We start from the raw sequence: 25,887 nt of genomic DNA, 5'->3' as shown, positions 1-25,887 counted from the left end.
CCGATTGGCTGCCGTGCTGAAAGGCGTCTCTCCATTGGTTGCTGCTGTGGCAGGGGCAAGATGGTAACCGCAGTTGTCTGCTTCGTAAACCACGCCGGCGTCTTCACTTGACACACAGAATTCGGATTACTGAGAACTCCCAGGTTAGTGATGGATCGTCGCTTGTTGGCGAATTAACTTTGGACGAAGCACGCCTTCGGAATACGGAAGCGCTCCTACGGCAAGAAAAATACCGCGATTAGCGGAAGAAGCGGAGGAGCACCCGACTGAACGAGCGCAACCTTGCACCGTGGATTACGTGCCGCGCTATCTTGCACCCTGACTCCAGCAGCGAAACACACAATCACCGCGTACCATCGGCACCGATAACGCAGCCGACGGAAGACGTGCCAACGGAGGCTCCCGCGCCTCGGCGTACGGCCGCGCGAATCAGCAGAGATCGTATCTAGGTAGACATAGCTCGCTGCGACTAGGCAAAATGGCGCAAAAAAGAACGCGGCCCGAAGCACGGCAGCCACTCCGCCCGATGGCACGCGGAAAAGGAGGAAAAGCACAAAAGCAACAAAAGCGCCACCGCTTTCGAACTCTTCAGCGCCATTCGCGGCCTCCGCGCTGTCCGGCAGTCGTGTTCGCGCCTCCGCACCAAAAGAGAAAGGGAGAAAGCGCAGTGACTGCGCGCTGTTCTCTTTCGCGGCCGTCGGTGGGGCGGCATTTATTCGTATCAACCGACGCGGGTCGAAAATCGATTCGTAACAACCGTTTTCTAGCACGTTGCAAAGTAATGGGGCTCGGCCGGGACCGCAGAAAAATTCGTAACATCCGGAAATTCGTATTAGCCGTGATCGTATCATCCAGGTTCCACTGTATTTAGCTACATTGTCGTAACTAGCCGTAGTGTGAAATGATGTCGCAATTTCGAGGCAACTTTAGTAGTTACCAAATTAAAATAAAAGTCTGGCTTAGGAGTACTTCAGTTTCGGCAAGTTGGTGCGACATACTTCCAAGTTGAAACAGCGTGAAAGACGGCGACAACAAGAAACTGGTCCTTTGTGTATGCGTTCCTTGTTGTCACTGTTTTCTTGCGCTGTCTAAACTTGAAAAATAAGTGTTTCCAAACCTTAACACCTGCTAAGTGTCTTCCTTTTATGTGTGGGAAACGTGGCAGAGTTTCTACACCTTCAAAAATATGTCGGTGTTCTTCTGAGAGACAAAGGTAATTTTAATGTATGCAAAGGTAGAGGTGCATGTAAATAATGCAACAATGTTACAGTGAATGGGAAAAGCATGCAAACAACATCATGTAAAAACTGCTTAACTGGTAGAAAAATTGTAAGGGACCATGAAAGCATGACCATTCTGTCATTCCAGTTGCTGAAATATGAAACAGTTGCATGGCACTCGCAACACATTTCCCAGTTCCATCCAGCATGAACATGTCCACTTCATGTCATGCAGTAATCCCGCTGTTACGGCTGAAATGCATGCAAGAACATCCAATTCAATTGGTTCAAGCATATTTTGACACATACAAGGGCATGGACCTTGTACAAAGCTATATTGTGCCATGCCAAAATATGCGAAAAAGATGCCCTTCGTCTTTGCCACGTTATATACACACACACACCGGGCTTTACAGTGGCAAGATAATGAAGGCAAAGTACAATAACAATGTGGTTTTAATGGTTCAGCTGTGCAACAGTTGACGAGTGGTGGTGGGTCCTGCAGTTGTTACCGTGAGAACTGTCTGTTCCTGTTGTCTGTTCCAACAGGGATAGGCTTGTAGATCACGGACTTTTCACGCTTCTTGGGTGGTGCTCCTTCGTAGCCGTAGTTTGCAGCGCGGCCCTTCTTCCTGGGTCTTGCCTTGCTGCTGCCGACATCTGGGACTGAGTTAAGGTGGCTCACGTCTGTTACAAGAGATGCTTTTTTTATAGTGAAGCTGTTAAAGGCAGTTCCACAACTGTTTTGGCGTGGACAGCGGCATGGTCGGTATCAAATGTCAACCAGAGAAGGGTCAGCAACACAGCCCGGCGCCTGCTGCAGTCTTAAAGTGGCCATATGATTGGGGCATCGGCGAGAATGCACACGTGGATGCCAGTGTCAGTGATGAACCCTCACGACAAAAAAGCTGTTTATGCCCTTTGGGGTATACCTTTGTCCCACAACAATAATTGTTATATGTCTTAACAAACTAGATCGCTAGGATTTTTGAAGAGCGTGAGAACTACCTAATACGGCTTCACTGTCTTTAATCTGCGAGTTGCATGCACCTGTGGAGGTTTTTTTTTAGGAAACAAAAACGTGCATTTTACAGACGGTATAATACAGCAATGTTTTGCAGCCAAATAAAGTTTCATCAACAAGTATAACCAGCAAGGTTGGTTGTGCTCTAATCTACTGGGTGTGCCAGCAAACATGGAAAAAATTGAATAATAAGGTGAAGCCTTCAGTGCAGCTGAAACTAACAGTATGTTCAAAATCTCCTAAGGAAGCCTCCAGTATATTTCGTGTTCTTATCAGCTAATTAGAAGTGATTAATAAAAGCTTTAATTATTAACTTCAAGGCTGCAATTTCAATATGTACAAGGTTTATACATAGGATTCATTTGAAGACGCCACTTTCAAATGTTTGTAACATGCTAACTTTTGTGTAGCCCTTTCTGATGCATGTTTTCAAATGTGCTTTACAAACCCTGTAGCATTGTGTATTCCTTACTCAATGCTAACGGAAAGTTTTTAGTTAATCAGTACTAATCATTCAATAAGCATACAGAAAATTGTGGAGGCTTCTCCAGGAAGTTGCTAACAACAAATTATTTAAAATTTGCTCCGAGTTGACTTCTTATAGGCTTTGGACAACAAAAATGTCCTCGCGTTTCGGTCTGCCCGTTATGTCACCATATTTACATTATACCTACTTAGCCCTTCAGTGCAAAAGGATACGCAAGTCAACGTTTGGAGGCACCAGGAAGCCGAATGACTTGGCCACTTGAATTAGGTCCAGAGTGTTGACGTCAAAGATGGATTTCAGGTGGTGCGAGTCGTAGGCTCGCACGTACGCCTTGTACGCCTCCTTGGCTGACATGTGCAGGTAGTAGTTCTTGGAAATGAGCTTCTCCAACTGCGCACAAAAAAAAAAAGAAAAAAAAAAGAAAATACAGACAGAAAATGTTACAAATTCGGCAATATTTGGCTGAGTTCTGGATATTTAAATATAGCATCACTTGGTACTTGCTGAGCTATAGCAACACTTAACATAAGGCTACTGTAACGGTCTTGCCCAAGTTATGACAATGCAAGCGAGGACAGTATAACACAGGAGCAGAGAATCCAGTAAGGTCTTGCTCCTAACAACTGCTAGTGATATTCAGCCCGCAATAGACATTATAGTTATAGCTCAACAGCGTTTACAGCTTTTAGAAAAACAAAAAGAACAGCAGTAAAAATGTGATAAAAGACGCTTATGATAAATGAAAGCTATGAATTACGCTAGTTGGTGTGCATTCATTTTTTCTTGCGCTAAGTACAGTAGGACGCAACAGGGATGAAACGGACACTGAATATGAAGCGAACACGAAGTGACACACGGGAGCGTTTCGCCCCTGTTGCGCCCTACTGTACTTAGCGGAAGAAAAAATGAGTGATAAATGACATATTAAGATAAACATGCCAAGCCAGCCTGTAAGGCTATGAAAAATAATGCTTTTGATGTGAGAACCCTTATGCCGCTTTCTGTTATCAAGGTATGTTATAGCCTACAAACATCATTCAAGCATGTAAAAACTAGTAAGAATAAACAGTCACATAAATTTTTCTCCCCACTCTGAATGATGTGAATTTAACGACCAAAAGCAACACAACGGCTACAGGAGATTTCATAGTTGAGAGCCGCAGGTTAACTTCAGCCAAGTGGAGTTCGTCACCCAATGCTTCGTACATGAGCACTTTTTCATTCTGCTGCCTGTCACAATGCGGCTGGGAATTGACCTTGCATCATCGCATTGAGAACCAGAATTTCACAGCCAATGATACACCACAACAGGTATTTCCTTTTTACTTTAGCAGTCACAGCACTCACTGTGATGAAATGTGGCGGATGCTGAGGTCAACCCAAATCAAAGCACCATAGAGAAATGCCATTGCACTCACCTGAGGCTGAATGTTGGCAATCTTTGCCCAGGAGAACTCAAACTCCTGCAGGGGCACCTTGGCCACTTTGAGATAGCGCAGGAAACCCACCTCCTCGGGTCGAAGGATTAGGAGCGCATGGCCACGGCCACCCTCGCCTCTTGCCGTACGGCCTACCCGATGGATGTATTCCTGCACGGGACAAGACACACTAAGACTACATCAACTTCTCATCCCTTCTGCTTACTATAGGCGAATTTTCGAGTGTTGACTTTGCAAGTCAGTAGTAATTACTTTCCTTTCATAAGGCAAAGGGTTAACAGAAAGATGGAGAAAGTGGCCAAAAAACAGAAGCCCCAGCCAGGAAACAACATTTCGACTAGTGACTTGTCTCTTTCAGGATGTTACTTGCTGAGCTGTAGCAACACTTAACATACGGCTACTGTAACGGTCTTAGCCGAAATATTCACTCCAAACTGAGCTTTCTTTTATTCAGCCACTGTTGCTTAATGTCTTCCTTTTTTCTTTTCTTTCTTTTTTCTTTGAGGGGCGTTCAGTCTTTTCAACCAACTCAAATTTGCCAACTTGATGTGTATTTTCACTTTTACGGGCCTTTCTGGAAGGCCTAGTTTCTCGTGACCTAGTTTGCAATTACCCGAATTTTCAGCTTTCTGTCATATTTGTGGTAAGCTCAGATACAATGAACTATTCATATTGTCACGAGCGGCGATCCTGTGGTCGGTGCTTGGACATGACGACAATGTGGCTATCTGTTGTGCATGCGCTAGCCTTACCATTGCTGCAGCGTTGTGCGCCTTGCCTTGTAAATATATCCATTGTATATAGAATATCCCCGTAACAATATAATGGCCACTTTTTGTGGAGCTTTAAGCTATTTTATTAGAGGGCCTGGAAGTAAAGAGATGCTGGAACAAGCTATCAACAGACCTTGGGGTCATCTGGTGGGTCATACTGTACAATCCAATCAACCTCGGGAATGTCAAGGCCTCTAGCAGCAACGTCTGTGCAAAGCAGAATTCCAGACTCCGCGTTACAGAACTGGAAGAATGTGGTCGTCCGCTTGGCTTGCTTCTGCTTTCCCTGAAAAATTACCGCAAAATCACAAGCATCAGCACACATCAATCCCTCTGCACAATACTTCAAGCTACAGCTCATAAGGACAAGTAAAAACAAGCTCACAATTAGTGTAGTGCACACAGGCCATGAAAAATGCAGATGCATCTGCCTGAACAACATCATTAAAGCTCCATGTTCAATTCCATATACCATATTTACTTGAATTTAATGTGCACTTCTTTTCTGAACAAACAATATTCCCTAAAAAGTGATATGCATATCAGAATTGAGTGCGAAATATACCGTATTTTACGGTGTATAAGTCGTGATTTTATCTGAATTTTTATTCAGCGATTCTTACATAACGATGCGACTTTTATGCTTTCTTTTCGGAAAAACTGCCACGCAAAATTGGACGCTATGGCCACACGAATCACGCTAGGTTGACTTCTTTGGCAGTTGCTACAGGTTGCGTGCGCACTGTGGAGGTACCGGGTTCGTCTTGTGATTGAGTTGCCGAGCGGCGTGCGAGAAGGACAAAGTAACGCAAGCGGCAGCAGGCTGGCTGCGAGTTGACCGACACCGAAGTCGTCGCATCTGCAGCTCGCTTTCAAGATAGGGCGCGCGCCGCTGCGGTAACTACGCAGTTGCTACCAGAGTACAAGCCAACCCGCTCCCTCCCGTGCTGCTTTCCCTTTTTCCTTCCTTGTGCGCAATTCGGCTCACCGTCGCACACTTTCACTCGCACATACAGCATACGGTGCGTGAGGACGATGCTATCGCCCTTAGACTTCATACGAAACAGTGCGGCAACCACGGCAGCAGAAATGCACCTGGAGTGTCTGCATCGCAATTTTATACGAATGGCACCCATACGTGTGCGCGTAACCTGCGTTCACGAAGTGAAACGTCACAGTAATTTTTTGAAATCGCTTACAGAATGAACAGCTGTGTCTTATACACCAGTGCGACTTATACAATTTTTTTTTCCCAGAAAGACTGCCATTTTGAGGGTGGTGTGACTTATACAAAGGTGCGACTTATCGACAGGTAAATACGGTAATCTCCAATAGTGACACTTTGTCATCATTCGCACTAACAAATGCTGTAATCCAATCCACAAACTGCAGTGGCATTATTTGTTTCTGCTTTGTTGCCGAGATGTCCTAAGCTGCTGTCAGTGGTATGTATGGAGCCCTTTCACAGTGATGATTAGTGATGCCTGGGGTGCACTGTGGCTCACATGAAACAAATTTCGTTTTCCAAGTGCTAAAAAATCACCATTACTCTATTAAATGATAAGTCAGGTGAATGAACAATCAAGGGAATTGCATTTATCATTCCTGGCCATGAAAACCAAGTGCGGGCTACAATCAAGGCAAGGGCACAATAAAATACAGTACCCCCATGGCAGCAGCAGATATGTCTTCAGTTTATGCCTACATTGAGACAACTGGATCATGCAAGCAAAAAAGTATTTTTTAGTGACTTATTGGATGATTGAGGCCTGTGTGTCCTGAAGGCATAACACATATGGTGAAGGCGAGGTAGCACCTCTCTCCTTTTACGGTTTATATTTCTGTTAGGCAAGTGTCATCAATTAATAGTCTCAACTCGAATCATCTAACTTTACACTGCAGATGGAAAAACTGCGGCATTGGTACATCCAAAACGTACATTACAGGGCAACTTTTAAGTGCATCGAAGTGAATGTTACAGAACTTACATGAATGCTCATGACAGGCAAGTCAATATAATTCAGCAGCTCGTGATGGTACTTGACCGAGAGGCACGAGCTGAAGAACACCATCACTTTCTTTTTTCTGTTCTTCTTCAGGAAGGTAAAAAGCAGCAAGAACCGCTTGTCCGACGGGCACACCACATAGCCCTGTGCAAAGGAACAAGTGAACTTTGCACTTCAGTAAACATGTAGACAAAGCCCTGTCCATCGCAAATGTTCCAAACCCAGTGTTCTGACGACCTGACCGTACATTAACCTGCAAGATCACATTGCAATAGCTAGCACTAGGGTGATCTCATAGTACTATAATGATACATTGGTTATTAAAGGCCTCTACAAGCACAGGACTATTTCTATTAACAAGCACGGAACTCACACAAAGGTTTATGTCCAGAATGATTACAAACACTTAGGCGTAGAGATTTTTGAGACAGACTGCGATGATGGCATGTGGGGTTTAAAGGGGCCTGAAACACTTTTTGAACATAATAAGAAAACATTGCCACTCAGTAGACGAGGTTCTCTTGAAAATGTAAGCCAAATATTATTGCACTACATGCAGTATGGAGCTTACAATCTCATGTCAAAAACAGTGAAAAATCGCTTGCTTTCTCCTTTGTAATGTCATCATGCATCTACATCGCAAGCAGCCAAGCCTACCAACACTTATTGGCTGGGTTTGTGATGGCGTGAACATTCTCAGGAATACTATAAATGCTAATTTTTAGTTAATAAATGAAAAATACACATGTCTGCGATGTTAAAAAGAAAAAAAAAAAAGTAATCTTTGCACTTCCGGTCTACACACGCTAGGGGACGTATTCTGAAACGTTCCACTTCGGCGATAGTTCGCCTAGGCGACAATTTCGCCTTCGCGTGCTGATTGGCTGTTTTAGCAAAATTAGATGAGCTGATTGGCTGGTTGAGCCCGACGTCATTCAATTTTGCTCAACCAGCTAATCAGCGCACACCTGAAGGCGAAAGGCAAACTATCGCCGAAGTGGAATGTTTCAGAATACATCCCCAGTTGCGCGTAACTGCGTCTGCTGAGTGTGGCCTCCGAGATCGCACCGGTGTGCTGTATAGTGTAGATGCCGCAGATGCCACGGGGTGCCACAATGAGCACTCTCGTCGCCGAGAGGATCAGACAACCATGTGTGCTGATTGGTCTCTGCAAGTGACGTAGCTCTAGGCGCTCGAGCACCCATTTCAAACCGAGAGAGTGCCGCACACACCTGAACAGAAAGCAGCGGCATAACAAAAACACTTTTGGGCAGGGCCTTGCTCCCTTGCCATCTCCCCTATGTAGCTTCCAGTGCAAGAGTGGAGACGAAAGGAGAGAGAAAGCTTCAAATCAGTGCTATAACTACCTCTAACTCCGCTTATACTTGAAGGATTCTAAAAAATATTATATTTTTTTAGGGGCGACATTTTTCAATAGTGAGGCCATTCTATGATTAAATAGAAAAGTGTTTCAGTGCTCCTGTGCAAGGGCAAGGTCTGGCCAAGGAGTGCCATGATAGTGGTCATAAGCTGTTAGTGGTGTGCAAAATGACAAAAGGTAGATATAACATGGCTGTAAAGAGGCCTAAAATCAGCCGCTGTACAAGTGTAACATTACAGTCACAGCACAGTGATGAGGAAATGTGCTTCTCCAAAGCCTCGAGACACTAATTTGTTTTAAAAACAAGCACTAATGTTATAGTAAAAAAAAAAAATGCATCAGCGAGGTAAGCAGTGCCTGAAACAATTATTTTTTTCCCCGTTTCGTCGGGCAATGCCCAATTATAATGCACCAGTCAATAGAGCAAGCATATAAATGTCATTAACTGCCTCATAATGACAGCTGCACAGGTCATTCCAGTGTTTGAGTAGTTTGAGATAATTAGTGCTCCATGGTTCTCGCTTGTCCCTGTTAATGAAATTGTTCTTCATTGTAAAGAACTCTAAAATCTGGGCAGTGCTGGCCAATTTATGAACAGTCAAATAACACTCATAGACAGGGAGCTGAGATTAAAAAAATAGCCAGAGGCATTCAGGCAATAAGCAAATGAAGTTAATAGACTGGCAGGTTACACTTTCGGAGGTCTCAATATTTTTGTTATTGCAAGATAACTTCATAGAAAAGGTTGAGATTCTTGTTAATTCTGCACCCAGACAGTGCGTGATTTCATGAACAATGTGAAATTTTAATAGACTTGTATCTTTTTGTCACAATAATTGTAAAGGTGCAGCCAATCATTTTTTTTTAGATTGCCTGGCTGTTAAATAATGAGGAATGAGGCGTTGGTGAAAGTGCAAGGAATGTAGATTGGTATACCTGCTCAAGGCCTTCCACTGTAGCTTGGTCTTTACTCTCATCCACACCAATGTAGAGAGGCTCGCTCTTGAGTGCAACTTTCACGAGGTCCTCAGTCTTCTTTGTCAGTGTGGCACTGAATAGCATTGTCTGTCTCCGCTCTGTCGACATTAACAAAATAGCAGATTCTAACAGTGGTTGTAAAGTTCAACACTTCTTCCCACGCAAGCTTTTGCTCGAAATTACTTCAAACCCCTCTACCGTAACAAAGTGGCACAGGTAAAAAAAGAAAAGAAAGACATGGTTCATTATAGGTGTTCAATATTGCACATGAAAGTCCACAGAGCAAGCACCTAAACAACCTAATAGATAGTATCTGCCTAAAGCATAATATCAGTCACACTTTTTGCTTAAAGTAAACGTGTTGAACGTCTATATCCTTCAGGTGCCAGTTAATTCTGTCCATCGACAATTCAGTTTCAACATATTTCCTGTATCTTCAGGATAAAAGTGCTCTACAGCAGAACAGACTAAGAATTTTCAAATCTTCAATTTGTTCTGTAAAGTTTGTAAATTATGGACTCCATGCATGAACTCTCAACAGGAACATCAAATATGAGAACATCAGCTATGTCTAGCATACTTGGAAAGAACCCACCCAGCCATTTGAACACACATGGAAAATATGCCCGATGTAAAACAGTTAGAAACAATGAAAGCAACCCCTTACGTGACGACATACTGTCACTGAGAGCAACCACCCAGATGTCTACCTTTCAACACCTTTCACTTAAACACTTTGCACATATTATTAAAAATTGCAGCAAAGGGCCAGTCAGAAGTGTCTCAAGATGTATGCAACACCCATCTTGAACCTAAATACTTTCAACAAAGCTATTTATTGTGGTCTTCACTAGCACAATGGCATACACAGTGCTTGGAAGGGATATTCGAGTGAACATATACTAGTGAAGTGTTTCCCTTCACAGTGGAATGGCCCTGTACTTATTTAATGCATGCTAATGAATACATGATGAATAATAAAAAAAAAAAAAAAAAAAAAACTGCAGCATTTCTCTATTCACAGTGGTACTAGTTTGCTTATTCTTTGAATGGTATTCAACAAAGTTGCGGCTGGGAAAAAAAGAAAAAGAAACTAATGCACTGGCCTACAGTGCTTTCAAGATCTCTCGAGACACATCTTTTGATAAAGTAAGGAAACGGTGATCAAAGAACAGAAATGGGACACAGTTGCTTATAGTACCAACTGCTTTATTTTTCCATCTACCAAGAGTCTCATTTGCAAACACAAGCGAGGTTGCAAAGGTGTCATCAAAAGGAGAGACAGCAACTGCAAAGCTTGGTGAAAACTCAGCAGTGTAACTGCGATGCACACATTTTTATATATCTTGCTAGTTTAAACAGCACTGGCGAAAATCTCTATGCTTCTACACAATTATTTGCTTTTCTGAAGTGAACTCTGCAGAAGTTGAATTCAAAAAAAGATTTTCAGCACAGAAAAACACCATATTTTGCCATATTTTTGTAAAGACAATGTTACAAAGAACAAACTTGCCCCAGCAACAGCTTTTGCAAAGCTGTCTTGAACTTCCTCACCTTACAATAGTGAAAGCGATAGCATTGAAGGAGCTATAACAAATGTTTACAAAGGCCAAGTGAGCAATCTACATTGACAAAATGTCCTTAAAGGCAACAACACTTACTTGGCAAAATTCTGAGGATTTGTTTCACCTCCTCTTCGAAGCCAATGTCAAGTATTCGATCGGCCTCGTCAATTATGAGGCATTGCAGGTTTTTGTACACAAACTCAGAAGAATTCTGAAAGAAGAAACATACAGAGCCGATATTTAATCATACTTGTTACATTACCACAGAAGACAGCTTGACAACCATTATGCAAAATACATGGCTACAAAGTGAGTGCCTATCTGAAAGTGCTGAGATGACATTTCTGAGAACGTTAACACCACATGTGGCACCTGCTCTTTCAGGCCGCATGGAATTTTATTGTTGTCAGACATTCGGAAACCCAGACGTCCTTTCTTGTGTTATGATCAGCAAGGCTGGGGAAAATCAAGGAGCTTAAAAAAGTCAAAAAAGATTTGCTGGAGTGGAAGCTTCTGCAGATTTTTACCAGCAGAGGTGAAGCCAGCATTTGCCCCTACTTCACCTCTGAAATAGAGCCTTGTCCGGTGATGTCTGCTTACAAATCAAGTGCTTTTGCTCATGTTAGTGTAAATGCTAGGCTAATTAGAAAACAAAAGCTGGTTGTTCCTGACAAAAGTATTGGCTTCGGTTGAGTGTTGATGACGTGAACCCCAATAAAATTTACCAAGACATTCAGGCTTCATCCTAAAACCAGTAACACAAAGATACACGTTGGCCAGTATCTGTACAGCAAAATTAGCCATATTAAATTTGTGGGGAGTGTGAGGAAGTTGCTTGTTCTTCTTCACTTTAAGCTAATGGTTTACTAGGCTTCTCCTAAGATGGCGGTGGTCCGGCTTCACTTTCAGGACATCATCTTCACTCCAGCAATTTTTTATCAAAACATCCTTGGTCAAAATCAGCTTGGGATCATCTGGACTGTGTGTCTCAAGCGTGCGGCTGGGAGAGATGCGGACAATAGAGCCCCATCCTTTAAGATATACCAGGCACATGAAAGTTGCTCGGTGGAGTGCATTATTTCCTTAAAAAAAGATCACTACTACTACTACATCTTCAGCCAGAAATATTGTGGAAGGTGAGTGAACACTTGAAGTACATTTGCAGAGCTTCGCATATCCCCTATTACAAGAAAGAAATGGGTCTCCTAAGACAAACAGAAAAGCAGACGGACAAGCAAAATTTGAAAACTTGTTAGAAAAGGGTTGGGGCTGTTGGCACGGAACAGGAGCAGGGCATTAGGAAAAGTACTGACCGTTAAACGGAACAAGTTAGACTAACGACGGTGATATAGGGGAATTTAAGTGGTGAAGAAAGGCTTCAACAATCCCAAATGCATTATGAAAATTGTGGCGGAAGTCATGTCATTTTAGGCTTCGTTGTCTTTGTTTATGGGGCAAACAATGATTGCTAAAATGCTGGTCCGACATGGCCCTCTGACATGGCCTTAAGGTCGGCATGGCGCACTGGACATCGAGATGAAAAGGGCAGGCAAAGAAGAGGAGTTGCCCTATAAGTTGGAGGTGTGGTTTGGCTTCGAGGTGAGCGACATCAGGGCCTCATTTCACTTTCCCTTCATCCATAAACAATAGTGAACAAATGTGCACATCAACGATAAATTGACAAACCTGCAAATGGTCAAGCAGCCGGCCCGGCGTAGCAACGAGAAAGTTGACACCCTTGGCCAACTTGCTGGCCTCGGACTGCCGGTTGGTGCCTCCCATGATGAGTCCCAGTGTCTGGTTCTGGCCGGAGAGCAGTTCCTGGAGCACACCAAACGTTTGCATGGCCAGCTCCCGTGTCGGTGCAATCACCAGCGCCCCCGTGCCATTGCGAGGCATGAACTTCAGCTTGGACAGGAGCTCTACGGCGGGGATGAGAAAGGCCAGTGTTTTGCCACTGCCTGTTTTTGCAGCAGCCACCACATCCCTGCAAATAAAGGGCGTAGAGAAGGGGAGAGGAATTTTATTTACAGAACGGTAGAGAGGTTTACAGCTTGCTATGGACTATGCACTGCAGAAGCAGGACAAGAAAGAAAAGAAACGATGGGTGATGATTAAAGAAGGATGTGCGTACGTATAAGTCCACTACATTGCAGCATGTCTAAAGTCGTGTTTCAAGTCCAGTGGCCTGTAACGAGGCCACAGCTGCACTATTTCCATCAAGCCAAGCACCCAAAACAAAGTCATTGGATCGTGGTTTGCTATCAACGTGGGTGATCAAAGAGAACAGCTTTTACCATTCTCGTGTACGGTATATGCAGGACAAATGCAAAACATATGCAAAAGTCTTTCTGGCACCTGACAGTGTTTATAATTCGGACCAGCGTCATTGCAACCTATCAGGCATCCAGAGCGCCTGGTGTAGGTGTTGCAAACCTTGCGGTAAGTAAACAGAAACCAAGCAAACTGCCCTATGGCACAGCCTCCTGTATTTTTTCAATGCCCGTCCAGTTATGCCAAAAGCAGGGGTCACTTGGGGGGTGCCACTTTCACAGTTCTATTTTGTCGCAGTCCACGGGGCACGGTTATGGTTATGTCAACTTTTTCATTGCATGCCACATAGAAAAGAACAAGCGGCAACAGTGCATGGTGAAAGTTGTCCGCGCTCCAGCAACAACAGGTATAAAATGGCTGGAAATGTGGCACTGCCGCATTGGACCAGTCACTCCTGTGCATTGCAGAGAGACTGGGAAGGCAGTGTGAAAATACAGGAGGCTGCGATAAAAAGTGCTCACAGGGGTGTCAAATAAGGAAGCAGTTTTAAAGCTACTACTGACTTAGTGTACAAAAAGCTGGGTAAATTGAATCCTGTTCACTTTGAAGAATACTAAAAAAAAAACGAGAGATGATAGTGATGACAAGTACTTAGCACTCTCCTGCCTCGGAAAAGCAACAGGTTTAGGGTAGTCTTACAAATATATATGTATATATATATTTTTTTTCCTATAGCAGAGCATGCTTGATACTAAAGTGCATAGTATCAAATTGAAGAGGAAGGAATTTTCTCCCCGACAATACTAGCCCCAAACGAAATTTTTTATTAAGAAGACTGTGAAAAGAAAATCTAAACAAATATTTTGTAGAAAAAAAGAGAAAACGTTATATACAAATTCCACTGTTGCTTCGCACAGAAAGACCCCAAAAAAACATTTCAGAATATACATTTTCAATGCAAAGGGTCTATGTAATATTCTAGCAAATATAATCTTTCTATGTGAAAATGTTTTTGAGATATAAAAGAAAATGTGGACTCTAGCAACTAGCCCTAGCGCGATGCGGAGTGCAACTCGACTGCCTTAGCGGCCACCAGCAAATGATCCCGACCGATTAATGGTAACACCCTGCAGATAAGAAATGTGACCTTGAGAAGATGCAGGATATCACTGCACAGCAGCTTTGAAATGGTACGGTGAAGAAAGGAAAACTCCATCATGAAATCTGAAGAACCGAAGTGTTCTTCCATGTCAGTGCTGCTTTCAAAGTGCAAAAACTCAGGTGCAGATGCATTGAAATCGGTAGAAATGCAATGTTTCCGTGCATGAACAGCACCAACACCATCTTGGAACCTACGAGCGTTCATTGCGCCGACCACGCCCCTTTTCCGGAGGCACATTAAAAATCCGCGCAAGGCAGAAAAAAGAAAACTAAGAACTGAAACGACTAAAACTTCCTAAATAACCTGATAAATGACGCTAGCTGTTTGAGAGCGCTCGGAAAGCGACAACTTACGACTGTCGATAGCAGGCTACCAATGGGAATAGACGCGGACAGGAACGTGCTAACAAAACCATGAACACAATGTCTTTCTGTCTGCTACGTGGCCACTGCAACTACTCAATTGAGTTAACCATCTTTCATTCAATAAGTACAGCTTTGCACATGCAGTACTTTGCAGTAAGATTTTTTCGCTGTCCACAGCAGATAGAGGATAAATTAATGAAGGGATGAGGTAACTATAACATCAATTGATGCTTTACTTCATTGTACGGGACAGACTGTGCGTTAGGATTTTAAGAGTCAACTGAGCCACCAAACAAGCTATCCAAATGAAAGTACACTGCACAGCTTTCAACACACCTGTTTAGGGCATAGTAAGCAGTGTACTTTGAGTGTGTTTATGCTTTTAACAGAAGGCACTGCATGTTCGTGACAGCTTTGATTTTGAGCAGCAACCAGCTCTTAATCCTTCACCACATGTGCAAATAACAGCACATGGCTCAGTGTCAAATCCATAGCCACAGTTGCCCTGCTTAAATTAAATTAAATGTCAGAATTTTACGTAGCGGTATGCCACAGACTCCGCCCCACAACAAACAAACAATAAGTAAATAAATAAAAAGCAGGAAAAAAAAAAGAAAGATTGCATTAGTACAAATGATGTCACTGATTTCATGTGCCTGAACAGGAAGTGCTCAGATGTAAGGCAATTTCAACAACAAAGAAACAGATTTGTTTGGATTGCTTGGTGTAATTTGTATATTGTATTCTGATAGTGCTTTGTGTGAAAATGCTGACCACTCTGAAGCAGAACAGCAGAGAAGAAAGCGAGATGAAAACTCTAAAAAAATGCATGTACAATGGCAAGATGACCACTAGTCACCAGAGGTAGCACAAATAATTATGGCAATACCACATCAACTGGACTTTGCGAACTTACTTTCCTTCCAGCAAATGTGGAATGGTCTTGGCCTGTATCTCTGTCATCCTTTTAAAGCCCATGCCCTCAATCGCCTTCAGTGTGGCTTCAGACACCTTCCCTTGCAGGGAGCTGAAGTGTGTGTCTGATAACACTCCAAAGCTTGTCCCTGGTACTGAGGGGAAAAAAAAAAAAAAGAAAAAAAAAAAAAAAACAGAGGTATAAAATTATCCACAAGTACCACTCCGTCCAACTACATTATTTACATGGCACCTCCCTGCATAGCAAAACAAGCTCAGCCAATGCTGCAGAGTGAAAGTGACCCAGACACGCGTCAGACACGCAAATTTAGTAACACTTTTATAGTTTGTTCCAATTCTGGCCAGCACTGATACCAGCAATACTTTGCCAGTGCTGAAGAAGAGAGCTTTGGGCTGAAGTAATGAAACACACCTGGAAGACGTCTCTGCAACTTAATGCCACCTCGCGTTAACAAGAAAAAGATAAGGAATGCACATATTATTCCTATATTTTTAACAGTTTGTGCATGCATATGAAAAACACAACATAGCAGACATTGAGCACATAAGAAAGCATGACTATGTTTTCTGGTGTGCAGGTGACCTTGCCGTCGAGTTTCCGAGCATTCTGCTCAGCTGACATTTTGTTTTGACAGCAAAGTATCCTGCACTGTTTTTGATTTCGACACTGTCTTTTAACATTTGAAATTACAAAGTGGTTTTAGAATTGCTGCTGACCACCTTGCATTAGGCATCATTCTATTTATTTTCAAAGCACTGTTATCGAGGCTATACACGTTGATGCAGCAAAGTCAGTTTGACAAAGGCACTCGCTGCTGAGTGCTTTTCCATAACAGCTTGAGAATGGCACTAATGGTGCAGTGAACTCGCTCAATATGACATTAAGTTTGTCCATCTGACAGGTGCATTATACCACTGCTATAATTTGCTCAAAAACCTAACCTTCCCTATGATTCAATGTTAACTGATCCCCTACTTTCTTCAGACCATATCAGTTTTAGTTAACGCTATCTCAAGGACAGTTAGGTTTCAAAAGGAGATTTTCTGGCTCATGCGTGTAATAATGACAAGTTAGTTAAAGCAATGATAAATGCATCTTTTTAGCTTTTTGTTCCTCACAAGCTGCCTTTTTACACATAGTAGTCACAACAGTTCCCTACTAATGTCCAGGAGAGGCTGTAACTCTCCACTTCTACTGAAACTGCTCCAAGACCATTTAAGTTTAAATCAGTGGACACTGCCATCATGAAAACAGTGCTATGTTAATATCAGCATTTCTGGCGCTTATGGCAGTGCTAAGGTAATGTGGTCACAGAATGCCAAACAGACCTGCAGTTCACTTTGCAAACTGAACGTCGAGAGTACCCCTCCACATAGGGGACTACAATTTGAGAAGCTTTTGTACCAAGGGCATGAGATGGTGGCCCCTAAGAAATTTTAAAACTGACTATACATACTGACTATACTCTTCAGTACACGACTAGTACTGCTTGAAAATGCTGCTAAGGTTAAACAGGCAATAAACCTGTAGGGTTACAATTGGCTATACATTGACTGTACTCTTCGGTACAGTTACTGCTTGTTAATGCTGCTAAGGTAAACAGGCAAATACTCACAGGGTTCCGGCTCTGGTTCGACCTCTTCAGCTTCATCAGCATCTGCCTCTCCTTGATAACGAAAGACAGAAGAGTAAGCTTCAAGACATTTTCCTAACTGAACTGCGCTCACAGAACAGCACCATTTATGTGGACCCAATGCTACGGTGGGCAGACCGGACCCTGTTTGAATATTAGGTTAATGGACCATAAAGCATCTCTTAAGATCCAGCCAAGTTCTAACATATCCTCACATGGTAGAGAATACGGCTGCGCCCCAGTGTTTTCCGATACCAGAGTGCTTTCTAGGCACAAAGACAAGGCGGCATGTGAGATTGAAGAAACATTTTCTACAAGCAAACTGGGTGAAACATGTGTTGCTGGACCATCTGTCACACATGTCGCATGCATCAGAGAAAGAGTGTGAGGGTGCGCACAATTAATGGGTGTTTTGTTGCCTCTGCTTTATTTCTTGCCACGTGTCTGTTCAGTAAATATTGATTTGTGCGATTTCAGTAAAAACCTCAGTTGATAGTAAGCACTGTGTCTGTACGTCTTCCTTGGCTATGTAATAAGTCTTTTTGCACTGTTTGCCCCAAGAATGAGCGTTGCTTTGTCACTGCTAGTGTCTTTATGCACCCCAAACCATAGTGACCACCAGGCAGTATTTTCATTCAATGCAAAGCTATAGTTTTTTAATCCTACCTACCTCAAGTGACTAAAGGCATGACAATAACATTTGTATAAAAAGTTCCCTGCACCTCCCTCCATCCAAAAAAGAAGGAACCCCTTCCAACTGGCAAGGTTATTGTATCGAGACCCTATAGAGCCCAAAACATGATAGCCAACACATCACAGGAATAAAAATTATATTAGAGGCCATATTTCCCCCGTGTCTTATAAATTAGTGGTTCATTAACATATTAAAGCGTGAATTTTTTTTCCAATAGAAAACATTTGAACTGCACTTAAAAATACTTGTGGGAGAGGTAAGAACATTGAAAATTACTCTCACACCCATCTGATGCCCCAGGTGAGATTTGTAGACTAGATTAAACAAAACTGAAACAGGCAACTAGCACGCGCTCTTATCCCCCCGTGTGTCTGCTCCCTCCCCCTTCACCTTACTAGGGTGGAGGAAGTTGTGCTTAGGAGGCTTCGGGCCGGGGTGGCCCTTACACCAGCTGTGATCTCAAGGTGGAACTGGTCGCATTTACCACTGGGTGCTACGTGTCCATACTGCTCCGTCCCTGTGATGGAAGCAGATGCATACCACCTAATATGGACATGTATTGGTTTACAATCGGAACGCTCATGTCTCCTACTGCAAGCCGGCCTCCTCTACAGTGTGACAACCAGCTATGACCGCTGGATACATGATAACAGATTCCACAAAACACTGCTTCAATTCATACACAACACAGGCCTCACAGCACACATATAATACACATATACACATCAAGAATTATGCCTTAACGGCAAATCTTTATCGCAAAAAAAAAAAAAAAAAAAAAAACTAGCACAAAAATCTTATGTCAGTTTGTAAATCAGTCGGTATTACAAGGACGGTGACTCCAATTTATGCATCTGAATACCTAAAGCCACACCATTCTCATGGAATGTTTCCTTTTTTTTTTTTTTTTGAAGCACCATGTGCAAAGCGTTGTTTCCCGAGTCGGAGCTGGCAACACACTCGCGCGTTTTTGCTCGATGACAACACACAACGTCAAAATTAGAATTTCTCTCACTTAAGCATCCCATTTGGATTTATGAGCGTGGATTCAGTATGTTAAGAAATCGTGATAGCAGGCTCGAAGAAGTTACTGAACACAGTAACATGTGTTTCACAATTAACTGACCCTTTGTAAATGATCACTGCCACCAAGTTTTGGGCAGTGCAGACAGATCAGAGAGCACACTTCACAAATTTTTAAAGAGGCTGTAGCTACACATATGCCCAGACTGACGCTTTTTAAATAATTTTTACAGACAAAATCATTGCATCTAGGTTTGCCACGTTTGCCAAGAAAAAAAAAAAAAAAAAACACAGTACCAAGTCGGAAAGGGGGAAGGGGGGGGGGCAAGGTATTACTGCATGAAAAAATACAAACAAAATAAACACACAAAGTTTCTTATTCGTTCTGGGGTTTTATGTGTCAAAACCAGTTATGATCATGAGGCATGCTGTAGTGGAAGGCTTCAGATTAGTTTTGACCACCTGGGTTTCTTTGTCGAGCACAACACAAGAACACAGGCGTTTTTGCATTTCGCCTCCATCGAAATGCGGCCGCCTTGGTCAGGATTCGGTCCCGCGACCTTGTGCTCAGCAGTGCAATGCCTTAGCCACTGAGCCACCACGGCAATATGCCAAGTATGAATATTGCACGATTAAAATTTATTCACTGATATAAAATTTGGAGCATTTTTAATATCTATGTTTATTTATTTATTTATTTAGAAATACCTCACAGGCCTATGACGAGGCATAAGGTGAGGGGGCGTATGTTATTATAAATACAATCGGTTAAAAGATATCTATGCCACAAGGAATCAAACATAGGCACATAGGCAGACTGGTGTGCTGTAGTTGCAAATGATATATTTGTAAGGCATATCCACAAACAACCCAGCAACAGGTCTATATAAAACAAGAATGCGATCTCACCAAAATGCACAGAAATATTCAATGCAGGGCACTTTCAATTTTTATATTACGGTATATAGATTCTGCTTTGATTATTGAACTACATGGTTTGTTCCATTCATCATTCACAAATTCCCCATCACGATTAATACCTGCTAAACAAACGTGTTTCTACAAAGTATAGCGAACACGTGCTCCATGAGGTTCTGCAAATGAGGACACCTAACTTCTTTTAAGAAGGAAAGCCACACCAAACTTGGTGACAGTTCGTTACCACCATGCGTTATGTGCCCACGTGTTTCCTTAAATGTTTAGAATAATTTGTCATTCCTTATGTGGCTGTGCCGTGCTTTTTTTTCAAGATGAGTTTCTTCAGTGTTGAGCTACCTTTTTTTTCCCTTGTAAATTACCGGAGAGGGGGGGTGACGTGCGGCCCAGACAAGAGGGATCTGTTGCCCCTTGCTACACAATGCTCCACTTTGGGGCGGTGCGCACAATGCTTTCAACTGATGGCACAGCAGGCAATAGGAGGGAGCCACTTTTCCACAGCGTTCCAAAGTGGAGTTAACAAATTGACCTTGGTCCTATAGTAACGTCAGCTGTAATGCATTGGCTGAAAGGCGTGCAAATATGTGCTCATTTAGGGAAGAACTGGAAAACTGCCAACTGGGGTGCCAGTATGGAGCTGAACTAGCAGTTGGCACCATAAGTAAAATAAAGAAAAGGCTGTGCCAGTGAGTGGAAAACCGGCGGCAAACCTAATTGCATCCTGCATTTTTTTCACGCAATCGTGTGCACTGTACACAGCACCTCTCAATAGCTCATACTCATTAGACCAGCGCTCATAACATGGTGCCTTGCCACCTACCACATGCAGATGAACATGTTGACTAAAGACCCTGATTATTTGATACTTGTGGTAACTCTATGAGAAACACAATGCAAACAACCAGCTCAAGGCAGTGCATCATTGCTGCTTACCATCCTTTTCTTCGTGTTTTCCAGCACGCTCATCTTCTTGAAGCTGGTCCTCGGGTTGATCCTCAACCATTTTCCTTTCTTCTTCTTCCTCCTTTTCTGGCTCCACTTTTTTGTCTATTAACAAAAAAAATCGATACAAAACAAACAGGCATTTACGTGATATACAGAGATTTCTCTTCCAATTTATCTCAAACCAACATCACAATTACAAGAAAAAAGCCGAATCATGTGACGAGAAGTACATTGAGCAAATAATAAAATCCGTACTTCTTTCTGGGGTTTTACGAGCCAAAACCAGTTCTGATTATGAGGCACGCCATAGTGGAGGGCTCCGGATTAATTTTGACCACCTGGGGTTTTTTAACATGCACTACAACGCAAGCACACGGGCGTTTTTGCATTTCGCCTCCATCGAAATACGGCCGCCGCGGCAGGGATTCGATCCCGCGACCTCGTGCTCAGCAGCGCAACGCCTTAGCTAACTGAGCCACCGCGGCGGGTAATCAAATCTGTATGCAAAGGAACTAAAAAGAGAGAAGTCTTCTATGTTATACAAAGAAGTAAGGAACTCTGGCTGAAATGTGTTTGTCCGCCCGCTTCTTGGCCTACCCCCCTCAGTGGGTACGAGCCATGATAAAGGTTGATCATCATCACGTGTTTGTTAGATGGAAATGACAGTTCAACGGTAGCGTTTCAAGTTTCAACTAACCTTTCCAACCACTGCGTGGCGTGACCTCGCGTACTATAAGGCAGAGTGTGGGAAAAGCCCTACACTCATGTGCAGAGTGTGCAGGTCAAAGAAGAAAAACAAATAAATGAACACGATCTAGCCTCAATAGACAAATCATCATGACAGTACCACCAGTAAGCAAAGACGATTTGATACTTGCTTCTCTACTGTGACCATATTCCTAATGAAATTTTGCGTTTCCCGTTGTGACCTGCCCAGTATCTAACAGTATTTTCCTAGAAAATAGAGCCATAAGTGGATGCATAAGAAGCCCCCGAGAAGACATACAAGTGTACCGTGAGTGCATTTGACCTACTGGGTGACGTACTACGTACGGTCCACGGATGGTCTAAACACCGAGCATGTAACCACAAATACAATTGCTGCCTTCAGCATCATTATTACACTTTCACGGGTGGCATGTTGTGAGCATCAAAACAACATGGACATGTTATGCTCAAGATGACAGTGTGTCGATAGACGAAACACCGACGGTGTGCCAGCTTACCATGTCGACATTCACTCTCCAGTTCCTTCAGAGCCCGTAACTTTTTTCTGTTCTTTTGACGCTTCTTGATCTTTCGCATTACTACCTGATCAGGAATTGCCATTGCTCAGGCCTTTAAAATGCGATTGTCTGCGTAACACCACCAACCAAACAGGCAAGCGCGCACGCACCACGCTAACCACGCTACGAAAGAGCCTTTCTCGACTTTTCTAATGTCGGCTTCTCGAAAGTAAATTTGCAAGCCGAAACTACCGAAACACTGAAGCGCGAGCCAGCAACTCAACAAGAGTCAAGCGAAGACAAGCCAACACAAGACATACAAGGTGATACAAGTTGCCGCTGCTGCTTGCGCGCGAAGTCATGTCATGACTTCATATATTTTGGCTCAATGTAGTCACATAAACTCTATGTGTAGTCATAGGTCATATATCCAACGGAATAGAGTAGCAGCCACGTTGCGGCTTGAGGACGGCCTGTGGACGTTACTTTTTGAATCGCCCCTGTAGGATTGGCGACAATGGCACTGCAAGATTACGTCCTGCCGCCGTACTGGAACCGGTGTAATAATCTTCCTGCCGCGGCTCCTGCGCACTCCACAATTTCTTCGAATTTAGTCACAGAATGGGAAACATACCTGAACAGCTGTGGCGTTGTAACGCCGACAGGCGAGCACAGCATGCTGTCGGAGCGGCTTTTGCTTCGCGAGGTGCTGTGGATGCTGCGCGGTACGAAAGAACTGTTTGCGTTTTCCTGGAATGGAATGGAATACGTCGTCAACGACAATTTCAAGTTGTCGCACGTCACTCAAGTAGCCGTGAAGAACCAACTGGAGGAAGTGTGCCGCTATGCGTCATACGTAGCGCATTTGCAAGACTTTATTTCAGAAACTGCAGGTGCCGGAGCTAAGACGTCTGTGGTGACGCTTACTTTCCAAGCTTTTGCGAACTCTATTTCGGAGCAGCTGGCACCCTACAACACACACCTTGTGCAACTTGAAAAAGTGCTCATAGAACAAAATGAGACGTTTACGCTTTTAATGCTGCTGCAGGACATGCATCCCTACTTTGAGCTTGTAAGCCATATGCACGACATTTATCGTAGCGTTCTGCCCAGTGACACCACAGCCAGCCCTGTGCAGAGGACGGTCAAGCTGCTCAGCGTTCTCGAGCGGACCTTAGTAAGTGCCACAATTCTAAGCAAACACAGGCCACAAACGGTGGGCCTGTATCTGGATACCATGAAACCCTTCATTGACTTCGTCGACGAGCTAAGCAGCAGTGGAAAACTGACAGATCCATATCAAGAGTTTCCTATTAGACGTGCTCGTGACATTGCGTTTGAAGACCCGAGGTACTGGAAGGAATCTCTCTACATTTGTGATTCAGATTACTTGGACACTGTCATGGGGCGCCATTTACTGCCACTCACGTCTGCAGGCAAGTCAATGGAGCACCTGATGCACGCGATGCAGAGCAGAAACGATGTCCTGAAGAGCATGCCGAGGACACTATACGTTTCCATTATTAACAACATTCCTCGCCTTGAAAGCGAAGTGGAATGTGAGGCAGAACAAGCTGCAACTTTGGGAAATGTTGCAGAAGTATTTGAAGAAATTAGGCAGTGGACTAAACAGATTGGTTGCTTTGGGCTGATTAATGTGGCATGTGAGCAGCAGTCGAGCAAGACAGACAGTGCAACACGTAATCTAACCTGCACACTGTTTCAAATTCAGCAAGCCATCACAACTGCGGTAACAGAAAGATGGCGTGAGAACAGTGCCAAGTTCCTCCATTTCCTCAAATCTGAATGCGAACTTTCCAAGCAAATCGACACCATTCACGGTCACTTTCTTATGTTTGCCGGCGAGATTATGCACTTGTTTACTACTGAGATGTTCTCAAAGCTCTTGTCAGATACTCCAGCGACGTGGCAGAACTTGTCATTCTTGAATTTCGCCCTGCAGGAGGCACTGTCTTGGCACTGCAAACCAGTTCCTTTCTTAAGGAATCTGAGCATGAGACTGAAGGACAGTTCAGCCAAGGTACAGCTGGATGGCTTTGACAATGTTGTGCTTCGCTATGATGTATCATGGCCAGTGTCAATTGTGTTGACTGAAACTACTCTCAATTTATACAACCGGATCTTTATTTTCCTTTGCAAGGTGAAGTGTGCCAAGTTTGCTCTCGAAGAACTGCATTTCCAGGAGCTCTGCAGCTGCCATGTCAGGGAGACGGTGACAATGAAGCGGGTTGCTCTCTCCCTCCAGCTACTGAGATTCCAAATCCTCACTTTTCTTAACTCTTTCCATGCTTGCCTTATGCAAGAAGTTCTGCATGGCAGCAAATTAGCCTTTGACAAAGAACTTGACAGTGCCACAGATCTGGACGCTGTGATCAAGTGCCACGAAGGATTTGTTGCCAAAGTGTTCCGTCAGTGCCTGCTGAGCGAGCCATTTAGTGATCTGCGAGAACCGGTACTGTCTTTTCTAAAGCTCTGCATCAAGTTGCACATCCTCTGGAACAGAGGTGTGGAGAATGTAGCTTGGTCTGAAGTCAAAAATATCCATGACGGCTTCATAAAATGCCACGTCATGATCAAGCGCATGGCCAAGATTTATGTGAACCGGGGGTATGCAGACTCGTCACGGTTATTAACTTTTGCTCTTGATATGCCCTATTTACATATCGTAGCAACCTAGGCACAGTTCTTGTAGCCTTATTGGAGGACTTTGTGCTTCCAGTGTAATAGCATTGTATGTATGCGTGTTTGCATTTACTGTCTTCCTGCATGTTGTACAAGCATTGATCCTCTTTTTACTATAAGTGACCTTCAATTTTTCCCTGTACTAATAAAGGTAGAAGTTCTCATGCGCAAACTTCTGTAAAGTGTAGTTTTGCATACTGAACATCCTTCATAGAAAATCTGGACGTTCCTGCATGCAGAAGAGTACTTGAAGTGACAGTAAGGTCACATGGTGAATCAATCTAGGCTGTTGGATTATTAGTCAGGTAATGTACTGCATAGCATGAAGCAGCAACTTCGCAGAGAAGCATTATTGTTCAACACTAGCCGTATATTCATGGAGCATGGTGTTGACAAAAAGAATTCAACGTTTTTGTAACCTATGTGCACAGCACAGTGCTCTATATTATTATCAAGCACAAACTGCATGCAGATATACTGATAAGTTGGCACTTGCAGCCAGCAGTGTGCCACGGACGCCGGTGCTGGATTTGCTGCAACACGTCCCTTAAAGGGAAGCTGAAGTGGTTTTAGAATTGGAAGATTGACGGGGATTTGGAAGGCCGACACAGTATAATTCAACTCCTGCAGTTTCTAGATTATGCGCATAACAGCGCTGCAATCGCGGTTTAAATTTTCGTTGAAGCTCCGCCCCCTTCACACGCCGATCGTAGTGGCAAAAGACCGAATGCGAGGATGATGTCAATACACGGATCACGTGAGTGCTCTATTCGAATCGTGCTCCGCGCCGATACCTAAGGTGACGTCACAATCACCTTTGCCATCAGAGCCTGTTAAACGACCCGCGGCGTCTCCCGCAGATGCTGTGGCTTGTTTTTGCTAAATAAAAGTAACTAGCTGCGCCTTCTGGCCTGTTAAACTGTGATTTTCGTATTCAGGGGGTGAAAAACTACAATAATTCGTTGAAAGCTCACTTTTTTCAAAAGTGCTTCAGCTGCCCTTTAATCCTATCGCATTAATAAAGCGTGTTATGTCCTTCCCCACGTGCTGCCCTAAGCGGCCACCTCTCTTGCCTACAGGACGAAACACCTCTGCTTACATCGATGTCATGCTCCA

General features: G+C 43.5%; 2 protein-coding genes across 2 annotated transcripts; one reads left to right on the top strand and one right to left on the bottom strand.

The window, feature by feature from the left end:
* Positions 1 to 1,658: 1,658 nt before the first annotated feature.
* LOC119460798 (ATP-dependent RNA helicase DDX18) lies at positions 1,659 to 22,266 on the bottom strand. The gene is made up of 12 exons (XM_037721887.2): positions 22,069 to 22,266; positions 20,831 to 20,944; positions 17,227 to 17,277; positions 15,591 to 15,744; positions 12,560 to 12,860; positions 10,970 to 11,084; positions 9,267 to 9,406; positions 6,932 to 7,093; positions 5,077 to 5,229; positions 4,150 to 4,320; positions 2,944 to 3,121; positions 1,659 to 1,880 (listed from the first exon to the last, which is right to left on the bottom strand). Exons 1-12 carry the CDS (start codon positions 22,169 to 22,171, stop codon positions 1,729 to 1,731), a joined length of 1,794 nt encoding a protein of 597 aa, XP_037577815.1. The 5' UTR covers positions 22,172 to 22,266; the 3' UTR covers positions 1,659 to 1,728.
* Positions 22,267 to 22,370: 104 nt separating this feature from the next.
* On the top strand, positions 22,371 to 24,925 carry LOC119460797 (gamma-tubulin complex component 5). Its single transcript, XM_037721886.2, has one exon. It carries the CDS (start codon positions 22,586 to 22,588, stop codon positions 24,764 to 24,766), a length of 2,181 nt encoding a protein of 726 aa, XP_037577814.1. The 5' UTR covers positions 22,371 to 22,585; the 3' UTR covers positions 24,767 to 24,925.
* The last annotated feature ends 962 nt before the right edge of the window (positions 24,926 to 25,887 follow it).

The sequence above is a fragment of the Dermacentor silvarum genome, chromosome 8, assembly GCF_013339745.2.
Source record: "Dermacentor silvarum isolate Dsil-2018 chromosome 8, BIME_Dsil_1.4, whole genome shotgun sequence".
NCBI classification, from domain to species: domain Eukaryota; kingdom Metazoa; phylum Arthropoda; class Arachnida; order Ixodida; family Ixodidae; genus Dermacentor; species Dermacentor silvarum.
Note: the sequence above shows the minus strand (reverse complement) of the source record. Positions and strands in the feature narration are given on the sequence as shown.